A 23,019-nucleotide genomic window follows, 5' to 3' on the forward strand; every position below is an offset into this window, starting at 1 on the left:
TTTTAAAAGAGCCTTATGAATTTGTATAATAGTTTGGAGATAATGGAACATAGAATTTTAGAACTGGAAGGAAATTTATTGATTATTTCAGTTCAGTCTAACCCTTCATTTTAGAGATGATGATACTGACCTCCAGAGAAGAGAATCAACTTGTCATAAATACCCTGCAATAAAGATACGAAACCGAGAGGCTTAAAGCAGGGAATGGGATGTAAGGTAATGAACCATGTAATCATAATTGTTCTTTCATTTATTGGATAATAGATGATTATGCTTTTAGAAAATAGATATTCATGAAGAAAGATAGCAATCAAATGATAGAACACGATCTTCTGATGGCCCTGTATAATAAACACTCGAAAGAAGTAATTAGGGAGTAACAATAAGTTTAAAGTTCCTGTAATATTATAATATAACATTCAGTGATACAGCTCTTTGGTAAGAAAAAGTTCACTGGATCCTATATATAAATCCTATAATCTTTGTATATATTATATATACATATAAATACAGATTATAGGAGATATATATACACATATATGTGTGTGTGTGTGTGTGTGTATATATATATATATATATATATATATATATATATGAGGCATTAGACTTCTACATAGTTAGGATCGAAAAGTTAAATGCTCTTCAAGCTGTGAATGTAAGTTAGAAAAGTCACTGCATCGCTCTCTCTGGTGATTCCATCATGTTCCCCATTGTTGATGGAACAGGCTCAAAGCTGCTGGTATCACGTCAATGCTCAGTGTCATTGCTTTTGTTAATCTTTGTCCTGACCTCCATGTTACTGACATACAGTATGTGCTTCAGTATTCAAGACACTGTTTTCAGGGTTTTGCTATGAGTTGGGTATTTTAATTTAGGTTGACTGGTAATAAAATATAATTCAAAGCCAACTGTCAGGTGAACAAGTTAAACGAGTGCTCGGTTTCATAAAGTCTCTGTTCCTAATTAGTCTCTGGAATCTGAATGAGCTGTACGTCATCAATAGAAGTATTTAGAACTTGACTAGAAAGCAATACCTTTTTTGCATGCATTCTGTATGCTACTTACTATTGCGTATCTGTTTTAAATGCTAGAAAATGCTGTTCCTTTCACTGACTTCAACTCAAATTCTTTTTCTGAACAATGACCTCCTCATCTTACTCCTGTGAGCCACAAACATGGTGTGACTAGAGCAAAAGGAGATGAATTTTTGTGTATACATGGTTTATGTATATGGATCTCATTACATTAAAGCCACGTATCCTATTTCTAAAATATTTACCTTTCCTCCCAAACTCTCCTTTTCTTCTGTTAAACAAGATAGTTTTTCAATTCATCTTTCTACATGATTCATACCAGCAGCCCCTCCTGCCCCCACCTTAAAATATTGGTGATCATCTGGTATACATTTCCAATCTCAATAATATTCCAGCAGTCACATAGAAGCTAGCATTATAATCATCCCAATGCAGTCTTAATAATGTTATATGATGAGTGAGAAAACGTTCTTATAGTTAATATACTTTATTGTACCAATCACCCCTTGATGCTTCCATTTAGTCCTTCTGGTTTGTTTATGATTTTCCATGGCTTACTTCAAAATTTTCCTTGTTTGCATTATGTGTTGTATTATGTAATGCTACATTAATTTCCTGTTGTAATTGGTCAGCATGCCAACATCATGCACCTCTTTAAATAAAGCTTCAAAATTTTTTATCAGCTTGTAAGTTTTCTTTAACTGAAATCATGAAAGTAGTAGAGAATCTTGCTGCATGCTTGGATTCCACTTAAATTGCTGGTATAATTTTGAATTGCTTTGTATCAAGTTTTGAAATGCCCTTATAAAGAAATTTTATAGCAACTATATACATTTTTTTTAAGTGAGGAAAAGCAGCACACTTCTCCTTTTCTTTGTTTTTAGGAAGATCTTTCTTAAAAATATGCTGCTTTCTAAAAATCTATGTGATACGGGTTCGTGCCCCGGTCCGGGAAGATCCCACATGCCGCAGAGCAGCTAGGCGCGTGAGCCATGGCCACTGAGCCTGCGAGTCCGGAGCCTGTGCTCCGCAAAGGGAGAGGCCACAACAGTGAGAGGTCCGCGTACCGCAATAAATAAATAAATAAATAAATAAATAAATAAATAAAAATTAACAAAAATAAAAATCTATGTGATATATTTAAAACTATACTATGAGCCATAACACACAGTGTACCTTCTTTTTGTTGGAAGCTAGCTACTTCAAAGGTACCATGGCAGAAGAGAAAGAGCACTGTCCTAGGCTCTGAAGAGAACTGCATACTGAACTGATGCCTAGCATGGGGATAATGTTTCAGACCTCAGATGGTTACTACCAAGATCAAGTGAGATCTCACACATATAGAGAACAAATTAGTGGTTACCAATGGGGATGAGGGGGAGGGGCACCATAGGGGTGGTCAGGGGTAGGAGGTACAAACCATTGGGTATAAGATAGACTCAAGGATGCATTGCACAACATGGGGAATATAGCCAATATTTTGAAATAACTGTAAATGGATTGTAACCTTGAAAAATTGTATAAAAAATAAAATAATTTTTTTTCAAAAAAGATCAAGTGAGATCTTCTCTGTAGAGTGCCAGGCAACAACGTTTGGCACATAGTAGGCACTCAGTTCATTCAGTGTGTTAGTTGCATATAAATCTGAACCTTAGCTATGTGTGCTTAATAAACACATCTCAATGTATCAACCTTGGCGGGGGGAAACACAACTATCAACTAACAGGTAGAGTTCAAGAATGAGTTACTGCGGACTTCCCTGGTGGCACAGTGGTTAAGCATCCGTCTGCCAATGCAGTGGACACGGGTTTGATCCCTGGTCTGGGGAGATCCCACTTGCTGCAGAGCAACTAAGCCCGTGTGCCACAACTACTGAGCCTGCGCTTTAGAGCCCACGAGCCACAACTACTGAGCCCGCGTGCTACAACTACTGAAGCCCATACACCCTAGAGCCCGTGTGCTGCAACTACTGAGCCCACGCGCTGCAAATACTGAAGCCCGCGTGCCTAGAGCCCGTGCTCTGCAACAAGAGAAGCCAACGCAATAAGAAGCCCGCACCGCAATGAAGAGTAGCCCCCACTCGCCGCAACTAGAGAAAGCCCGCAGCAGAGACCCAACGCAGCCAAAAAAAAAAAATGAGCTACTGAGTATTGAGAGGATGGTAGCGAGAATCAGCAATAGCAAGCTTATACTTTCTGTATTTATTTTAGGGGAAAGAACTCATGGTGAGTGAGAATTTAAAACGCAGATTGTCAGGATTTATGCGGAGAAGATCTCTTTCCTCATTACTATAATAAACAGTGATCAAAAAATGCCTCATCAGACTTATGGCAGATAACGAAGGGAAATACAACTTTAATTACATCCTTGATTTATAGATAATGTTGCAACATCTCAAACAATGAACATCAAATTTTACCACAATCTATTTGCAAAGATTTGTGTATGTGTATGTGTTTTAGGGGTGTGATGGGAAATCATTTTTCATTCCATTCTTTTTAAATTAGAATGCACTTAAATAACTGTTCCAGAAAGAAAATGCAAATGAACATTAAAGTACTTACATTCCTTTAAATTCTTTTCCAGTATGTGTCAACATACACACATTATTATAGATATAATCAGTGTTTATATACTCTCTTGGGATCTAATTCTTTCACTTTACATTGTTTCATGTACACATTTCTATGAGTTGTCGTGCAATGGCACCACCATCAGACTGTACCTGTTTCCCTACAGTTCCTCCCTCACCTCACTTTGTGCTTAGACATTCTAATAGATACACGTTGCTACCTTACTGTTATTTTAATTAGAATTTCTTGCTGGTGAAAATTGTGTTTTTCCATGTGATGATTTATCGTGTATTTTTTTTTTTTACATGTGAACTTTCTCTCTCCACCTTTTATTTTCCTGTATGAACTGCCTTGGGAACCATGTCTAGAGGACCCTTACGCATTTATTCCAATGTCAACGTAACCAAATTTGTTGATTACTCCACTAAACCTATACAACTACATGGGATAGCTATATACCTAATCATCGCCCATCTGCCTGTGCTTCAAAACCCAGTATCCAAATGGTCTCCAAATCCTCTAATAAATCTCTAAATTATTTCCCAATCTATTGTTCTCTCTCTGAGACTACTTGCCTCTCCTCACAGTTATTTTTAGAAATCGACTTAGAAAGGTAACTAAAATACAAACCCGATTGCATAACTCAGTCTCCAGTTAATAAATCTTTTATTGCTTACAGGATAAAAATAAACTTTTTGAGCATAGCCTAGAAGGCCTTTGCAATGTAGCCTAGTTTCATTTACAGCCCAGCCTCATTTCCCCATTGTTTGCATAAATTCTACATTACGTCTAACTGTTACATCTAAATATGTTACTCATTGTTCCTGAATATCCTTCTTGCTTTTCTTCAACCATCCCTTTGCTCATGTCATTTTGTCCCCCTATTAGGCTCAGGTCCCCTTACTCCCTATTCTACTCCAAATGCCTATGAATATCTTACACATCCTTTAAGTTTCACCTCAAATATGACTGACCTCCTGAAGGTTTTTCTGATATTTCTCAACTGGATATGGCTTCTCCTGTCTGTGAATCCTCAGAGCAGCTTATAGCTTGTTTATTTTCCCAGGTAAGAATTATTTGTATATTTGTTTTATCCCCTTGGAATAGCTTATAAGCTGTTAAGAACAGGGGCTCAACTCACACCTTTCTCCCTGCAAATGCTCTGCACATAGTAGGTGTTCTATACATTTTTCTTGAATTGAATATTCTCCAAGGTCTGAAAATCCCTATAACAGCAAGAACTTTGTCACCTACATGGTTGGATCATCCCAACACTCAACATAAATATGGAATGAATAAAAATTAAAAACATGAATGCTTAAAAGTCATATAATTGGGTAAAAATTAAGAACATGTATATTCTTACCCTCCTAAATCCAAGGCACGCCGCCCCCCCCTCCCAGTTATGTCTCAGAAAAAAGGAAGCTGTCTTATATTCAAGTCCTTATAAATTCTTTAATTATAAGGAGCTTTATCTAAATTACTGTTTTTTTTTTTAATATTAAAGTACTCTTTGGAGAACACACATTAGTCTGGGACAAACTCGATTTGAGCTTTAGGTGATTATGGAGGTAAATTTACAGAATTAGGGGGAGGGATTGGAAACCACAAAATGTAACAAGACCTAAGAATTATTTACAGGGTATGTTCTCAGAGTAAAATGTTGGATATGATGGTTAAAAAACAAAAAACAAAAGCCCTTGAAAGATCACCTAAAATTGCAATTCAGTAAATACCTAAAGACGATAAAAAAATATACATAGTTAGAATGAATGGAATAATCAACTGACCTAGTGTTATGCAAAGGGATGTGTGGCTTGGGATAAAAGTGACAGGGATGCTATCATACACCGATTAAAGTGCTGTATCTCTATCTAACAACTTAGACGGACATGAATGTGATGTGTTCCAGAAAACCGTTAGGTGACTCCAACATTGGCTCCTGTGCTTATAGAAACACTGATGTCAGAGATATGTGTAAAGAATTTGAACAACACTGTTTTACAAGATGGGATAGTGGGGGGAAAAAGCAATTTTTCTACATGAAGATACTATATTACACCATATGCAAGTTGAATACATCTGTACAATTAAATGAATTTCATATCATAATTAGATATTTTACTATTTCATCTACATTTTTGAGAGGCTATCTATATTCAAAATGGTCAAAAACTTAAAAAAAATTCTATTAGGAAAATGGGGGCACACCTTCGCCATAATATTTGTTACATGCTTTTGAATCCAGGGCGGTATACATGGCTCATTTCGGCCACGATAATAGTAAGAGCAGCCACTTAGCATTTGCTGGGTGTCATGAACTTTGTTAAGTGACTTGCACATGTTATATGTCAATGATTCTTCAAAGAACCCTACAGGGTAGGTATTAGGAAAGCCATTTTACAAATGAGGAGAGTATGCCTCCAAGAAATTAAAACGCTTGCTCAAGATCATGCAGTGAATAACTACTGGATATCCATGGAGTTTCAAAGTCCATAACCTGAAGTGCCACATCGTACGGCCCCCATAAGCACTGAGCCTGAATTTCTAGGTCCATGACTTTGGCAGGATGGTGCTTTATATGAACAATGGTGAAGTCAAAAGTAGGACAAGAACAAGAATTTTTGCAATCCATAAATGCATTACCATTTTCAATACTAACCCTTTTAATACATTTTTTATTTTGAATACATTTTTCAACTAGAAACCTGAAGAATACCACACTCATGATCTGTTTTGCCTCATGATTCTATTTCTGGTGGGCTTCACCAAGGGCTGCTCTATAGAAAGAAATGGTTTGTTCTCCTTTGCTTCCCACCTTCTCTCTGCTAACCATGTGTCTACACAATTCATGGACGAATTGACCCGAGTCACTTTACTTTTCAAAATATGCTAGTTCTCTATACTCAGTATTTTGTAATAACCTATAAGGGAAAAGAATCTGAAAAAGAATATATATATATATATATATATATGTATAACTGAATCACTTTGCTGTACACCTGAAACTAACACAACATTGTAAATCAACTATACTTCAATAAAATAAATAAATACGCTCACAACTTCTGGGGTAACTTGTTCCACGAGTCATGTATAGTACTACCCCTTCCCCATTGTTTACTTCTGTAATGTTTCAAGGATATTCCTTAGTTCCAATATTCTCGGCTTTGGTAAACAGGTTTGCACATATCCTACCCAAAGCTTTTATGATTTCATTTGATGGACTCTGAGCATAGCCTCACAGAACCACTATATTTTCCAACAGAAGAGTCCTAATTTTTTTTAGCCTTTCATAACAGGGAATTCTCACTATTTGCCAGTTCATTACAAATGCCTTCTCTGGCCTGATGCAGCAGCAGCAGTATTTTTTTTTTTTTAAAGGAGCAGCCATCAGAATTACCCGCAATATTTCATCAAGTCTGGAGGACCTTAATCGTGTACAAAGGAAGCAGAATGTCTTCTGTTTGGATGCCAATCTTTTTCCAGATGCAGACCAGCAGAAATGTCGACCTTTGTGGCTATGGCAACTTCCCGAGCTCATTTTTTCAGGGGACAGCTACCAGTCACTCCTAGATCCCTTTGCAAGATGGGAACAGAGAAGCTGGAAGCCTGCCAGCCTGTGAATGCAGCCTGGCTTATTTTACTTTCTTTTTTTCTAAATACATTTACCCACACAGAAGCTCATCTGCCACTTCTCGGCCCACTCGTGAACCTCAGGAGAGCTTCCTGAAGTTTACCCCTGGCAGCTTGGCATTTCACTTTCAGTGAACTCAGAACAGCTGAGTGTCAACTGCAAACTCTCTTTCTTCAGTTTCCTTAACTTTTTGACAGAATCAACTACTTCCTTGAAGTAATTAAAGTGATAATGTTTGAAATTGAAGGAGAAATACTAAGTGTAAAATTATCCTCCAATTAAACAAAAATGCTCCACACAGTGATAGTTTTTTTTTTTAATTTCACCGTTCTTCACAGTGATGATGAAAAGTAGATTGTAACAGAAGCCTAGATTTAAGACATGCTACTGGCCTCATATCTCTGAGGGCATAAAAACAAAGGATTAATCTGCCAAATATCCTAAAATGCATTTGCTTTCATTGTCATCAATCCTTCCAGTTGGTCCCCCCCAGGTTGCTTTGTAATTCTATATGCCTCTTACATATTTAAAGAGCTTACTGTTTATCATTACTTCATTTTTAAAACTTTTATTTCCTTCTCTAGGAAGCCTAATTAATTTTTATAAGACTCCCTTTTCAGATTGTAAAATAAATAAAATAGATTTTAGTCTTCTCAGATATGCCTCAATGGTATGAAGGCTTACTATGGATTTTAAAAAATCAATTAGCAGAATTCTAATTTTCCCAGAGATATTTTAACAGAAAATAATGAAGACAAGATTTTAAAATTCTGTTGTAGCTAATTTAGTATGTGAAGAAATAGATTGTGTAATTGCCTTAATATCTACCTTAGTTTTAAGTTTTGACCTGAACACGGGTTGCTGTGTCATTTAAAGTTCCTGAATGGTCCACACAAATCTCACGTTAGAAGTAGACTCAGCATGATATAGTGGAAGGCACACAGAATTTGGACTCAGAGGTCCTAGGCTTACATTTTGCTCAGCCTCATTCAAGCCAGGAAACCAGTAATGAGTCAATCTTTCTAATCCTCAGTCTCTTCACCTGCAAAGTGAGGAGGTCAGTTTATCTTATTATGTTCACATGTATCTTGTGAGGCTCAAATAAGGTATTGTAAAAATTTTTTCAAGTAGTTAATAAACAGTAAAGTTTTATTAAAATTGGCTTTATTAACTGCAAGGCTTATCTAAAAATAAACCCTCTTGCAAATGGGCTACTTTGTATCTTTTCCACTGTTGGCTCTCTATTTTATACCACGATCCCTTGAAAAATAGTCATGGCTTTATGGCTGTGCTCATAATTTAAAAAAAAAAATGTAAGTATTTTTCCATGCCATCTGAACAAGCACAGAAGAGCCTTGTTGTTTTAATTTTACCATTTTCTTTTTATTTCAGGTTCTTCAGCACAAGCCACTCTGATGATGTTTAAAACCAAGATATCAAATGACACTGTCATGATCTGGAAATGTCTGCAAAGTCCAATGGGAAGTCTTGGCAAATGTCAGAGTACCTCTAAGGCAAGGCAGATCCTCAGGATAGATAATGATTCAAGAGTTTAGTACTAAAGATACAGCAGGGTGCCAGGGAAAAGCCTGCTTGAGGCTCAAAGGTCAAGCAGCACAAGTTTAATGCTGAGTAAAGTAAAAGGTCACTTAGCATTGTGATTAGTGACGCTGAATGGGTACAGGGTGATGTAACAGATACAGTCAACTAACACTTCCATTTCGGGAGGTGTCAGAATGGATATTTTCATCCATTCCCCTTCCTTTCTGACAAATAATTACTTAGAAAAGCCAACGACTGAAAACACATCCTAGGCAGCAGTCAACTGTTTGGTAGTTAGTAGTCTACTGTGGTTGAGTTGCAGTTAAAAGGCATTATAGAGGAGGATAACTTATAGACTTTAAGGAAAGAGAAATTATCTCTACACATCTGTTAAGAATGGTCCTGGTGTGTCTGTCACTGGCAATTCAATTGTTGATTTTCTTTTACAGCAAAACAAACACACGCATCAAGACAAACAGAAACCTGGAAGGGGAACTGATCCAAGTGGATGATACTAAAACAAAGGATACACATCATCAAATATGGCAGATGCATAGCGATAAGCACTAAAAGAAGGTGACAAAAATCCCCCCAATAGGGCTTCCCTGGTGGTGCAGTGGTTGAGAGTCTGCCTGCCGATGCCGGGGACACGGATTCGTGCCCCAGTCCGGGAAGATCCCACATGCCGCGGAGTGGCTAGGCCTGTGAGCCATGGCCGCTGAGTCTGCATGTCTGGAGCCTGTGCTCCGCAATGGGAGAGGTCACAACAGTGAGAGGCCCGTGTACTGCAAAAAAAAAAAAAAAAAAAGAAACGAAAAATCCCCCCCAATAACAATATCACAATACGACCACCACCACCACCAAAATATTCCCAGAAATAAAAAAAATAAAGGTTCCCCACCATCTGCTTTAAATAAGTATAAGGAATGCTGAGATATATGGTAATGTGTGAAAGTGAACCCTACACATTCATAATACAAAGGACTTGTTGCGATGGTTAACATAATAAAATCCTTGTAGGGTGATGGCTCATCCTAGGATATGAAGTATGGATATAATTGGAGTGGAACCTAAGGGTTTTTCATGTGGCATCCACAGGGTCCCAAGAAGAAAGTGAAATCAAAATGACACATTTGAAAAGGAGAATATATATTTTAATCTCATTTTTGATCTAGTCAGAGCATTGAAGGATTTATCCTCACAGCTAACTGGCTACACATATGTATACTGTAGCCCTCTAGGTTTTATACAGGTTAGAACTGTAAGCTACTCAAGGATTTTTGCTACATCTTTGTATCTTTAACACCTAACATGGGACCTGCCACAAAGCTTGTGGCAAACAAAAGTATGTTGAATTAGGGCTTCCCTGGTGGCGCAGTGGTTGAGAGTCCGCCTGCCGATGCAGGGGACGTGGGTTCCTGCTCTGGTCTGGGAAGATCCCACATGCCGTGGAGCGGCTGGGCCCGTGAGCCATGGCCGCTGGGGCTGCACGCCCGGAGCCTGTGCTCCGCAACGGGAGAGGCTGCAATGGTGAGAGGCCCGTGTACCGCAAGTATGTTGAATTAAACTTACAGAAACTTTGCTCTTATGGGCCTTAGAGTCTTGTATATAGATGAGAAAAATAATTAAAAAACAAACGAGTGAAAACGGATGCTAGGAATTATAATGAGAGCTACTCTTTTTCATGTCTGTATCTCTGGCATCTAGTGCTGTTCCTGGCATGTGGGCAACCCTTAGGAAATATTGAGCTATCAGTGTGTCACATAGGGAAGGTGAAATGTGATGTGGATCTTGAGAGGTGGGTAGGATTCCAAGATGTTTATTCACAACCCTTCTTGGTAGCAGTTTCTAATGGAACTGGAGAGGGACATCTCTCCTCTAACCCCATACAAATCTACATGAGTCTCTTCTTTCTTAAAGCAGGACCTCTTTTTGATCTTCTTGGGATAGATATGACGTGATATCTATCCCAATTTTCTGGTAGGTCAGGATTGTATAAATCAGAGCTGGAAGTTGGACTAGAGGACAAATACCAGTGAATATCTGTCTTGCTGTAGAAGAGAGCTACTTTTTTTTTTTTTTTTAACATCTTTATTGGAGTATAATTGCTTTACAGTGTTGTGTTAGTTTCTGCTGTATAACAAAGTGAATCAGCCATATGCATACGTATATCCCCATATCCCCTCTCTCTCTTGCGAGAGAGCTACTTCTGATTTTAAATCCTTGTGGTTTCATGCTATTTAAGTATGTATTTTGTTGGTGAAATTTTTACTTTGTTCTTGGTGATATTAATTCAGCAGACATATACTGTGTCTACCATGCACGTGGAAACAAAAAGTGAATTCATAAAATAGAGATGTAACACTATAGGTTGAATTGAATTTTTTAATTTAATTTTATTTTTTATTTTTTTATTTTTTTTGCAGTACGCGGGCCTCTCACTGTTGTGGCTTCTCCCGTTGCAGAGCACAGGCTCCAGACGCACAGGCTCAGTGGCCATGGCTCATGGGCCCAGCCGCTCCGCGGCATGTGGGATCTTCCTGGATCGGGGCACGAACCAGTGTCCCCTGCATCGGCAGACGGACTCTCAACCACTGCGCCACCAGGGAAGCCCTATTTTTTGATTTAATTTAATTTTTACTGAAGTATAGTTGATTTACAATGTTGTGTTATATATATTCTTTTTCAGATTCTTTTCCCTTATAGGTTATTACAAAACATTGAGTATAGTTCCCTGTGCTATACAGTAGGTCCTTGTTGGTTATCTATTTTATATATAGTAGTGTATATATGTTAATCCCAAACTCCTCATTTATCCCCCAGCATGATTTTTACTTTTTTTTTTTTTTTTTTTTTTGCGGTACGCGGGCCTCTCACTGTTGTGGCCTCTCCCGTTGCGGAGCACAGGCTCCGGACGCGCAGGCCCAGCGGCCATGACTCACGGGCCCAGCCGCTCCGCGGCATGTGGGATCTTCCCGGACCGGGGCACGAACCCGTATGCCCTGCATCGGCAGGCGGACTCTCAACCACTGCGCCACCAGGGAAGCCCTGATTTTTACATTTTTAAAAAGTTTTGAATGTCTCTATTTATGGTAAATTATTTGAGCCATTGTGACTGTTTTTAGGGTTTCTTTTCCCCCCAGTATCTGTCCTTTTTTATATTTCTAGATCAGTTCAACTGAAGAATACCCTGACGTGGCAAGGAGAGTTGCTTAAAACATTATTTACAACAACTTATTACTGCAAATCAGAATTGTCTCAATATGGTACAGTAATAAATCAGATGTAATTTTGATGCTGAATCTGATGTAACACAGGAGCTGTAACGTATAATCCCCAATTTTACAGTTTTTAGTTTGAAGCCGTCTGTTTTCACCACCTCCTAGTAAATAAATGTTCTACCTTTGAAAACACACGTTTATTCTAATAAAATACCACTCTTATCTTGGTTAGCTAGAAGATTTTATTTGGAAAAGTTTTCTCTGCATAAAAGAAAAAGTGTTTGAAAACCACTGCTCTAGTCTCTCACTCCAAATGGCTCCCAGAGGTCACTTTCTAAAACCCCAAATTTGATCATGGCCCTCTTCTGCTTAAGACCTGTCAGTGGATCCTACACCATATAAAAGTTCAAACTCCTTTGTATCAGAACCCTTCTTGGCTGCTGTCCAACTCCCCAGCTTCATCTCTCACCTTGCCTCTTCACATCTGTACTTCAAGCCATATACTCTTTTTCCCCCCAAACCATACACTTTTCAGTTTTTGCAGTTCTAGGACCATGGCAAAGCCTCCATTTCTCTCAGCTTTTTTTTTTTTTTGCGGTACACGGGCCTCTCACCGTTGTGGCCTCTCCCATTGCGGAGCACAGGCTCCAGACACGCAGGCTCAGCGGCCATGGCTCACGGGCCCAGCCGCTCGGCAGCATGTGGGATCTTCCCGGACCGGGGCACGAACCCGTGTCCCCTGCATCAGCAGGCGGACTCTCAACCACTGCGCCACCGGGGAAGCCCTATCTCAGCTTTTTAAACAGCTGTGCCCCAAACCTCAGATACTGACTACCCACTCTGGCCTCCTTGTCTACGAGGAAAACCACTTTTTATCCTTCAAAGTTCAACCTAAATATAAAGCCTTCCCTGATCGCCTGCTTCCCTTCTCCCACTAAGAGTTGAGTCTTTCTTCCATTGCATTCACCCAGCAACCCGTATACACCATTATCCAACTCAACGGATTTTAACGTGATTATTTGTTTCCACCTTAGTCTCTCCCACTAGACTGTCAGTTATATGAGGATAGTGATGTGTCCTGTCATATCTTTGAATCCTTGCTGCTTAGGACAGAATCTGGTTCACAGATGTTACGTAATACAATACTTACTTAAATAAATAAAAAGTGACTAACTCAGAATTCTTCAGTTTCCCAGGGACTAGGGTTGATGTTTACTTTTGTTAAGCAAACTCCTTCCCCATAGATAATCTAAAATTAATAGTATAAATAAGATTATAAGGAGAATATTTAAAATGCTTAAGAGAACAAACTTTTCATATCCCCTCACGTACTTTACAAGCATCAATTTACATACAATTGATATGCTAATTACAATTTAGCCCTATTTGTTCATTAAAACTGGATCCTTTAGGACCTCTACTAATGTTTGAATGACTGAATCTTGTTAACTTAGCTGAAGCTCCTGAACATAGTAGACATAAATAAACATGCATTTCCTTAAAATTATTGCATAATTCCAATAATTTTCACTAAATCAAAATGGCCTTTCTCATTTTGCAAGATGCTTTATTAACTACTGTTTCACTTCATTTTATGATACTACTTAAGTCCATTCATTGTTACTTTAAGGATTAAAAAAAATATCCACAATGGTATTGGTAGAGGCTTTCTATTATATATTATAAAGCCAAATTCTTTGGCATGAAATAGCACCCTTTACCATCTACCACCTGTTCATTCTCTCCTATGTAGCCCAACCGTGTATCCTACCATTCCCTACAACTAACCCTACAGTCCAGTTACAACTCCTTGACTTTCTTGAAGGATGCTGGGTCTTTTCATGACATCATCTTTTTATACATATTGTTGCTTTTTTTCTGTAATGCCCTTTGCATACTCATGACCATGAATTCACTTATTAACTCCAATATCCATTTTCTCATGCCTCAAAAGACAGCTCCATAAGAAAGCTTTTTGGTCACCTAAGACAACGTTAGTCGCCCATTTCTCTGTGCTCCCAGAGCATTTTGTTGAGATGTATATTATTTATGACAATATATTATATATTTATGTCTACCTCCATTTGAATGAGGTCTTTGAGTGCAGAGACTGCATGCTATTCATCTTTCCATCCCCAGCATCCAGCACTGTATCTGGCACAAAGAAGGCACTGTTGTGAGTTGAATTGTGTCCTCCAAAAAGATACGTTGTAGTCCTAACCTGCGGTACCTGTGAATGTGACCTTACTTGAAAGTAAGTTCTTTGCAGATGGAATCAAATTAAGATGAGGTCATACTGGATTAGGGTGGGCTTTACATCCAATGACTGGCATCCTTATTAGAAGAAAGAGATTTGGCAACACAAAAACTCAGAGGACACACAGAGGGAAGAAGGCCATGTGGCAACAAAGGCAGAAATTAGAGTGATGCAGCTGCAAGCCAAGGAATGCGAAGGATTGCTGGCAACCACCAGATGATACCAGTGAGATATGCAGCAGATTCTTCCCTCAGAGCCCCCCAAAGGAACCAGCCCTGCTGATACCTTGATTTTGTATTTCTAGCCTCTAGAACTGCGAGAGAATAAACCTCTAGTTTTGCCACCCAGTTTGTGGCAATACATTGTGGCAGCCCTGGGAAACTAATATAGCACCCAATATATTTTTATTGAATAAATAAATAAGTGGATGATGAATGACTTAAGAGAGGCGATCCTTTTACTCGGTAGAGGATCTATGTCCAGTGAATTCTCCAAAGCGTCTATTCTTCTCTGCCAGCTAAGAGTTTCAGTAAGCATATGGAGGGTCCCTTTACAACTTCCATACATGTTTAATTCCAAGATGATTCTGGCTGGAAGGAAGGGAACAGACATAAAACCCATGGAAAATTGACTGCTTCTCTCTACCATCATATCCACTGGGAATAGAGCAGAGATCTCAAAGCCACAGCTGAAATATTTAGGATCATGACTGACCCAATGAAACTGCTTCTCTGTTGTGCGATATTCCCTTTGAAGTTTTGGTTGGTGTTCTGTGCTCTAAAATGAGATACATAGTGCTGGAATGCTCATGTGAAAGTTCCTGAGTCCATGGTAGAATGGTAGAGTCATGAGGATGGTTGCTATTACTGCTGTTGCTCACAAAACCTATTTTAGGAGAAGTTTACAACAAAAATTACAGTAATGCATGCAGTAGATCTACATATAAAACCAGGTAAAATGTTACTTCTCTAGCCATTTCATTAACACGGCCTTTGCTATACAAGCATAACCATCTTCTACAGTCATAGAAAGCTTTATTATTTATGAAATGCTTTGACACAGTCTTATTTAAAATAAAAATAAAATCACCTTTTATTCATTTTTTTTCATTAAAAAATTCCTTTTCTACCTTACAGTCTTTTTCCTACACTAACACTGACTTCCAGGTTTTTTACCTGAAGTCCTTTTCTTCATCCCTGTTTCTCGTTTTCTTAATAAGGTTTTCTCCCACTCACCCTACTTACAACTATAGTCAATCACATTGACTATAATGATGTCTCTGTAAAAATATTTCAACTTCCACCTTGTAGCTAGCTCTCTCTTCTTACCTCTCTCACTTAAAAACCATACAGTGAAATAAAACACGAAATTGAAGGTAAAGGAAAATTGCATTTCATAAAGGTTGCCATATAACTGCTTTCCTGAAGATCTGGTTTGCAGCCAATGGACATGCAACAGTTTCTTCGTTGGTGCTAGAGCTATCATCATACAGAAGTATTAGAACTCAATGAGAACCATATTCTTCCTCTCTTCCAGGGACCAGTTTAAGTCAAAACAGACACAGATGAGTAATGACAGAGTGCAAGCCCAGAAAAGAGACACACACTAATGATGCAGACACTAGAAACACAGACTGTAAAGCATCAAAGAAACACATACCAAATGTCCCACCAGCCTGTTTTTATAAGCCTCTTCAGGAAGGCCTTGGCTGGGAACAACTTATACTCTTCTGTCTGATGAACCCCAACACAAACGCTGAGAGATATACAGCTGCCTTTTTAGGAGAGCTCTACTAGATTTATAGTGGCTCTTGGTCTGGAAGACCTGTGTGGAACAGACTAGTTTTGGGGCCACTGTTTTAGGTAGCTAGGAGGTGTCAACCATTATTTGATTTTACTTATGTCACATATGCTTAGGGTAAGTGCTATCACTTACTTTGTGCCAGGAACTATTTTAAGCATGTTACAAATATACATTTACTTAATTTCAGAACTCTATAAAGTAGATAATCTGATTATCTCCAGATTATAGAGGAGGAAAATGTGGCACAGAGAAGTCTAACAACTCACTCAAGTCGTACAACTATTGAGCTGCAGAGCTAGGATTTGAATCCAGGGAGTCTTTTTCTCTGTAGTCCAAGCAGTAACCACTATCCAACCTGCCGTTCACTAATTTCTTGAGCCTTCTAGACTACTGTGGTTCCAGAGAAGGGACCCGCTTTAGCCTTTCTCAGTTTCTTGGATTATGAGTTAGTTTCACGATCCCATTGGACTTCATGATTTACTCAGTGTTTAAGGTGTGAGAAAGCTTCTAGCAGGTACTTCTGGATTGTATGAGAGAGGGGTGTAGTCTTTGTCTTTCGAGAGCTCGAAAATGAGTTAATCATAAAGGCCACATGTAGACCAAAGAAAAACTTAAGGACCTTTACAAAGCTTTCTATGCATCAAGAGATTGCTCAGGGACTGAGAGGCATGGAAGCAAGGGATTTGGATTCTGTGCCACAATTCTCCTCTAGGTTAGAGGTAGTGTCTGAGGCAATCACTAGATGTCCTGCTATGGATCCTATGTCTGATTACAGAAAGATGTACCATTTGAGACTGATTTCGCCAGCTGACTATGTCTCTGCTAGCTTCCACCGTGAGAGGAGGAGCTCTATAATTATAATTGAGCCTGTAATTGAGCTACATACACCCTAGTAGTATACCAAAGGGAGGGTGGCAAATGTGAAGATGCATTCTAATATTTATGTATTCACATACATAATATGAATAATATATGTGTGTATATATATATACAAGTATACATATACATAGGTACATATACATATATACACATACACCAATATATAAATAGAAATTGTTGAGAATTTACTCTATGTCAGGCTCTGTACTGAATGCTTCATGTGAATTATTCTGTTCATCATCACATCAAGCCTGTAATATAGGTATCATTATTTATCCCCTTTGACAGATGAGAAAACATCTGTACAAAGAAGTAAAGTCAGTTAGTAAGTGGGAATTGTCAGGATACAAACCCAGGCTGCTGGCACCACAGCCATGTAATCTATTGCATATAATTTGAGTTAGGCCTTATGCTTTATCATACTTTCTTAAAACTTTTTTACTTTTACATTTTCCCAACCATTTTTTTTTACCTACTCATTACATAAAGTCTTTTAAAGTCAGCCAGAGAATAGAGTTGCAGATTCAGTAAAATGTCAAAAGTTGCAAAAGTTGTAACTTTTGCACTGGGCCACACTGGACTTGAATATTTTCCCTCTTAATTTTTCTATTTCAGGTTTAAACAACTGCTGCATATATAATATCCCTTGTAAAAAAGTCCATTGTGTTTGTAATTAAGGGAGTCTTAGAAGTTGAAGCCAACAAAATTTATTGTTGCCATGGGAAAAAAAAATCCTTATCAACAAAGAGTATGGTAAAAATGCCTGGTTTATTGGCTGATCTGTGATATGTGAACAACATCCAATTCTCTGTTATGTTTAACAAGGAAAAAAATCAAATGCTATGAAAACGTTGTGAATATATAATTATCTTAATTAGGATGTATTTTGAAGCAGTAAATTTCACATCCTTGGCACATGGTGATAAGCTGATACATGTGCAAGGCAATTATATAATCAAAATTAAAATATATTCAGTGTACAAAACAGTAGTAAGAATAACATAAATCCAGGTCCATTATTTTGGAAAGAAATATAGTATTATGAGCTGAGTTGTGTCCCTCCAAATTCCTGTGTTGAAGCCCTAACCCCTAGTACTGCAGAATGTGACTGTATTTGGAGAGTGGGCCTTTAAAGAAGTAATTAAATTAAAATGGGGCTGTCAGGGTGGGCCCTAATCCAGTATGACTGGTGTCCTTATAAGGAAATTAGGACAGAGGCAACACAAAATAATGACCATGTGAGGACACAGCAAGACGGCAGCCATCTGCAAGCCAAGGAGAGAGGCCACAGAAGAAACCAAACCTGCCAACACCTTGATCTTGGACTTCTATCCTCCAGAACTGTGAGGAAGTAAATTTCCATTGTTTAAGCTGTGGTATTTGTTACAGAAACCCTAGTAAATGAATACACGCAGTAATGATTAAGAAGTCAACAACTATTACTAGTTCTTCAAAATTCCATGATTTAGAAGTTCTAATTTTGGGGGGGTTCTTCAGATAGGAACACATATATTGCTTTTCCATATGGAGTTGTATTATCATTAAAAGAAAAAACTCTAGCCATCTTGAGATTTTCTTTTTACTTTATCTTATGGGAAAGAAATTTATACTTTCAAAAAGAAAACTGTGAAGAGTGAAATGGATTAGATGCTATATTTTGAAGTGATGGTTCCAGAGCATAAAAACCTATTCCTTAAGAGTAGGTATTCTCAAATATAATTTAGCCCTGAATGTTATGATTCCATCCACTGGAAGTCCACTATTTAACTGAGTCTGTATTAATTGCTGATTCAATTTATTATCTATCTATTTATTTACAATGTTGACTTCCTGATTTTTCATGTAAACTTTTCACATTCTCTTCTCTAGATATGTAAAAACAAAATAACTTAGTAAGGTTAAGATGTCTGGCTTTTTCATTCCCATGGAATGCCATATATAGTAGAAGCTCAATAAATTTGCATCCATAAATGAATGAAATTTTTCCCCCTTAAGTGATTTTTTAAGTTCCTACACTCAAAATTATTGAGTTCATAGCTCGGGAGAAAATGCAAAGATCGTCTAGTCCAACAACCTCATTTCATGCAAGGGGAGACTGCTGATGCCTAGACAGCCTTAGTGACCAGATCAAGGTCACACAGTTATGGACTAAAATTAGACTTCTGTAAGTCTTAGTAAGTCTAAGTCTATACACTTGCCATGATCACTAGCTGAGTCAGTGCTACTTTCACAAATCATAAGTCGGAAATGTTTCATACATAGCTGTGGACCATTTGCCTCATTTTCCAGACTTCATGCTATCATTTTTTGGCTTTTACCTTCAAAACGCCATTTCTAGAGAATGGGGAGGTGGAAAATAGGGATTAAAAAAAATGTCTTAGGAAGGAAGTTATATGTAGAATAGGCAGTATGGGAGACTCTATGCTTTGGGAATAACCAGAGTGAGAAATCCACCTAGGGGCTTCTGAAAATAGCCACTGGATTAAACAAATTATGGAGAAAAAAATTAAAAAAAAAAAAAAAACCTACCATGACACACATGTTTTACTGAATCATAACAATGCAAATATTAGTTTCAAAATTCAGACAATCAGACAATAATCAGGAAGTGTTACTGATCTAGTTTATCATCATTTGCAGATGTGACAAACTCGAAACCAGGCTTCGGCTGCATAGATTGGTGTTACCAGGCAAAATTGCAAAGTAGGTGGCGTTCTACCTATTTTTAGGCACTCCTTCCCTGCCTTTTAGTGGATGTACAGGGCCCTCTTGCTACTTATAATTCCCTAGTATAGGGGCCCAAAGAGCCACTCTCACCTCTAACCCTAACCCTTTCACCAAATAACCCTTGCCCTACATTACTTCTCCCATTCTCCCTGCTCCACAACAAAATATTCTATTCACTTACAAACCAGAAAGTAATCAGAGTGGAGTAATTAATATGGAGGTGTAAAATATTGATAGTGATAGATACGATTACTTGTGTTTTATAGGAAGATCTTATTTAACTAAATGCAGCCTGAATTGGTAGAGGACCTGTGGGAGGTCTTTCTGGGGAGATGAATCTTCCCAATTGCCCTTACCTATCCCTCCTTAGAGGAAAGATTCGGAAGAACTTCATATGCCATTTAGAACTCTTTTCTAGACTTTTGGGCTCAGAGTGAGGTGGTGGTGGCATATGCATGGTAGTGGGAGATGGCTATGAGGCAGAATGTAAGAAACAAAAGTACTCAACAAGCAGCAAAATGTTCTTAGTTTAAAATCCCATGGAAGAAATATTGCTCAACTCAGAATGAACAAGCAATTGTCTGAAACCTGTATATGAAAGATAGATTTTCCTTAACTTATTAAATAATACTTCTTTTTGAAATGGCCATTCTATGTTTAAATTAAAATTTGAGAGTTTGAGTGTTTTCCTTTGACATTCAAAAATAGGTCTTTATTTGAAAACATACTTAGGTATTATTTTGAGTTCTGCTTTTTCTTAGAGGAAATTAAAAAGGAAAATATGCATGTGTACTCTACTGGAGACATGCCATAACTTAAAAAAGTATAATATTTCTGAAGATTACAGGTAAAATAGTTTGTAGAATGTGGATTTGTTTGACGTTTCCTCACAGTTAGAGCCAGGTTATGCATTTTGGGCATGGGAACTGTTCTAGATTAAAGGGGATTAAAAAGACATTATAGAGATTTGCGAAGATGACAGAAGAGTAAGACGTGGAAATCACCTTCGTCCCCACAGATACATCAGAAATACATCTACACGTGGAACAACTACAAAACACCTACTGAACACTGGCAGAAGACCTCAGACCTCCCAAAAGGCAAGAAAGTCCCCACGTACCTGGGTAGGGCAAAAGAAAAAAGAAAAAACAGAGACAAAAGAATAGGGATGGGACCTGCACCAGTGGGAGGCAGCCGTGAAGGAGGAAAGGTTTCCACACACTAGAAGCCCCCTCGTGGGCGGAGACTGCGGGTGGCGGAGCGGGGGAGCTTCGAAGCTGCGGAGGAGCGTGCAGCCACAGGGGTGCGGAGGGCAAAGTGGAGAGATTCCTGCACAGAGGATTGGTGCCGAACGGCACTCACCAGCCCGAAAGGCTTGTCTGCTCACCTGCCGGGGCGGGCGGGAGCTGGGAGCTGAGGCTCGGGCTTCGGTTGGATCAATGGAGTCCAGGAAAAAGTCTGGACCTGCTGAAGAGGCAAGAGACTTTTTCTTGCCCTTTTTGCCTGGAGCGCGAGGAGAGGAGATTAAGAGCGCTGCTTAAAGGAGCTCCAGAGACGGGCGCGAGCTGCGGCTAACAGTGCGGATCCCAGAAACGGGCATGAGATGCTAAGGCTGCTGCTGCAGCCACCAAGAAGCCTGTGTGGGAGCACAGGTCACTATCCACACCTCCCCTCCCGGGAGCCTGTGCAGCTCGCCACTGCCAGGGTCCCGTGATCCAGGGACAACTTCCCCGGGAGAATGCACGGCACGCCTCAGGATGGTGCAACGTCACACCAGCCTCTGCCGCTGAAGGCTCGCCCCACATCCGTACCCCTCCCTCCCCCCGGCCTGAGTGAGCCAGAGCCACAAAATCAGCTGCTACTTTAACCCAGTCCTGTCTGAGCGAAGAATAGATGCCCTCCACAACCTACACGCAGAGGCAGGGCCAAATCCAAAGCTGAACCCTGGGAGCTGTGAGAACAAAGAAGAGAAAGGGAAATCTCTCCCAGCAGCCTCAGGAGCAGTGGATTAAATCTCCACAATCAACTTGATGTACTCTGCATCTGTGGAATACCTGAATAGACAACGAATCATCCCAAATTGTGGAGGTGGACTTTGGGAACAAGATATATTATTTTTTCCCCTTTTCCTCTTTTTGTGAGTGTGTATGTGTATGCTTCCATGGGAAATTTTGTCTGTATAGCTTTGCTTTCACCATGTTTCCTAGGGTTCTGTCTGTCGGGGTTTTTTTTTTTCCTTAATTTTTTTTCTTAATAATTATTTTTTAATTTTTATTTTAATAACTTTATTTTATTTTATCTTACTTTATTTTATTTTATTTTATTTTATCCTCTTTCTTTCTATATTTTCTCCCTTTTATTCTGAGCCGTGTGGATGAAAGGCTCTTGGTGCTGCAGCCAGGACTCAGTGCTGTGCCTCTGAGGTGGGAGAGCCAACTTCAGGACACTGGTCCACAAGAGACCTCCCAGCTCCACGCAATATCAAACGGCGAAAATCTCCCAGAGATCTCCATCTCAACGCCAAGACCCAGCTCCACTCAACGACCAGCAAGCTACACTGCAGGACACCCTATACCAAACAACTAGCAAGACAGGAACACAGCCCCATCCATTACCAGAGAGGCTGCGTGAAATCATAATAAGGCCACAGACACCCAAAAACACACCACCAGACGTGGTTTCTGGACCACCAGAAACACAAGATCCACCCTCACCCACCAGAACACAGGCACTAGTCTCCTCCACCAGGAAGCCTACACAACCCACTGAACCAACCTTAGCCACTGGGGACAGACACCAAAAACAAAGGGAACTACGAACCTGCAGCCTGCAAAAAGGAGACACCAAACACAGTAAGATAAGCAAAATGAGAAGACAGAAAAACACACAGCAGATGAAGGCGCAAGGTAAAAACCCACCAGACCTAATAAATGATGAGGAAATAGGCAGTCTACCTGAAAAAGAATTCAGAATAATGATAGTAAAGATGATCCAAAATCTTGGAAATAGAATAGACAAAATCCAAGAAACGTTTAACAAGGACCTAGAAGAACTAAAGATGAAACAAACAACGATGAACAACACAATAAATGAAATTAAAAATACTCTAGATGGGATCCATAGCAGAATAACTGAGGGAGAAGAACAGATAAGTGACCTGGAAGATAAAATAGTGGAAATAACTACGGCAGAGCAGAATAAAGAAAAAAGAATGAAAAGAATTGAGGACAGTCTCAGATACCTCTGGGACAACATTAAACGCACCAACATTCGAATTATAGGGGTCCCAGAAGAAGAAGAGAAAAAGAAAGGGACTGAGAAATTATTTGAAGAGATTATAGTTGAA

The 23,019-nt window shown here is 39.0% G+C and overlaps 1 protein-coding gene across 3 annotated transcripts in view; it reads right to left on the reverse strand.

Annotated features, from left to right (window-relative positions):
* DIAPH2 (diaphanous related formin 2) overlaps nucleotides 1-23,019 on the reverse strand; it is an 891,422-nt gene that overhangs the window by 40,265 nt on the left and 828,138 nt on the right. For 2 of the 3 annotated variants that reach the window (XM_067724058.1, XM_067724057.1), the window contains one exon: nucleotides 9,454-9,571. The exons of the other annotated variant lie outside the window; for it this stretch is intronic. In XM_067724058.1, the coding sequence (XP_067580159.1) occupies nucleotides 9,483-9,571 (89 nt within the window). In that variant the 3' untranslated portion in view covers nucleotides 9,454-9,482. Of the gene's footprint in view, nucleotides 1-9,453; nucleotides 9,572-23,019 lie in introns of those variants that run through there. 3 annotated transcript variants of the gene reach the window in all.

The sequence above is a fragment of the Pseudorca crassidens genome, chromosome X, assembly GCF_039906515.1.
Source record: "Pseudorca crassidens isolate mPseCra1 chromosome X, mPseCra1.hap1, whole genome shotgun sequence".
Classification (NCBI taxonomy): Eukaryota; Metazoa; Chordata; class Mammalia; order Artiodactyla; family Delphinidae; genus Pseudorca; species Pseudorca crassidens.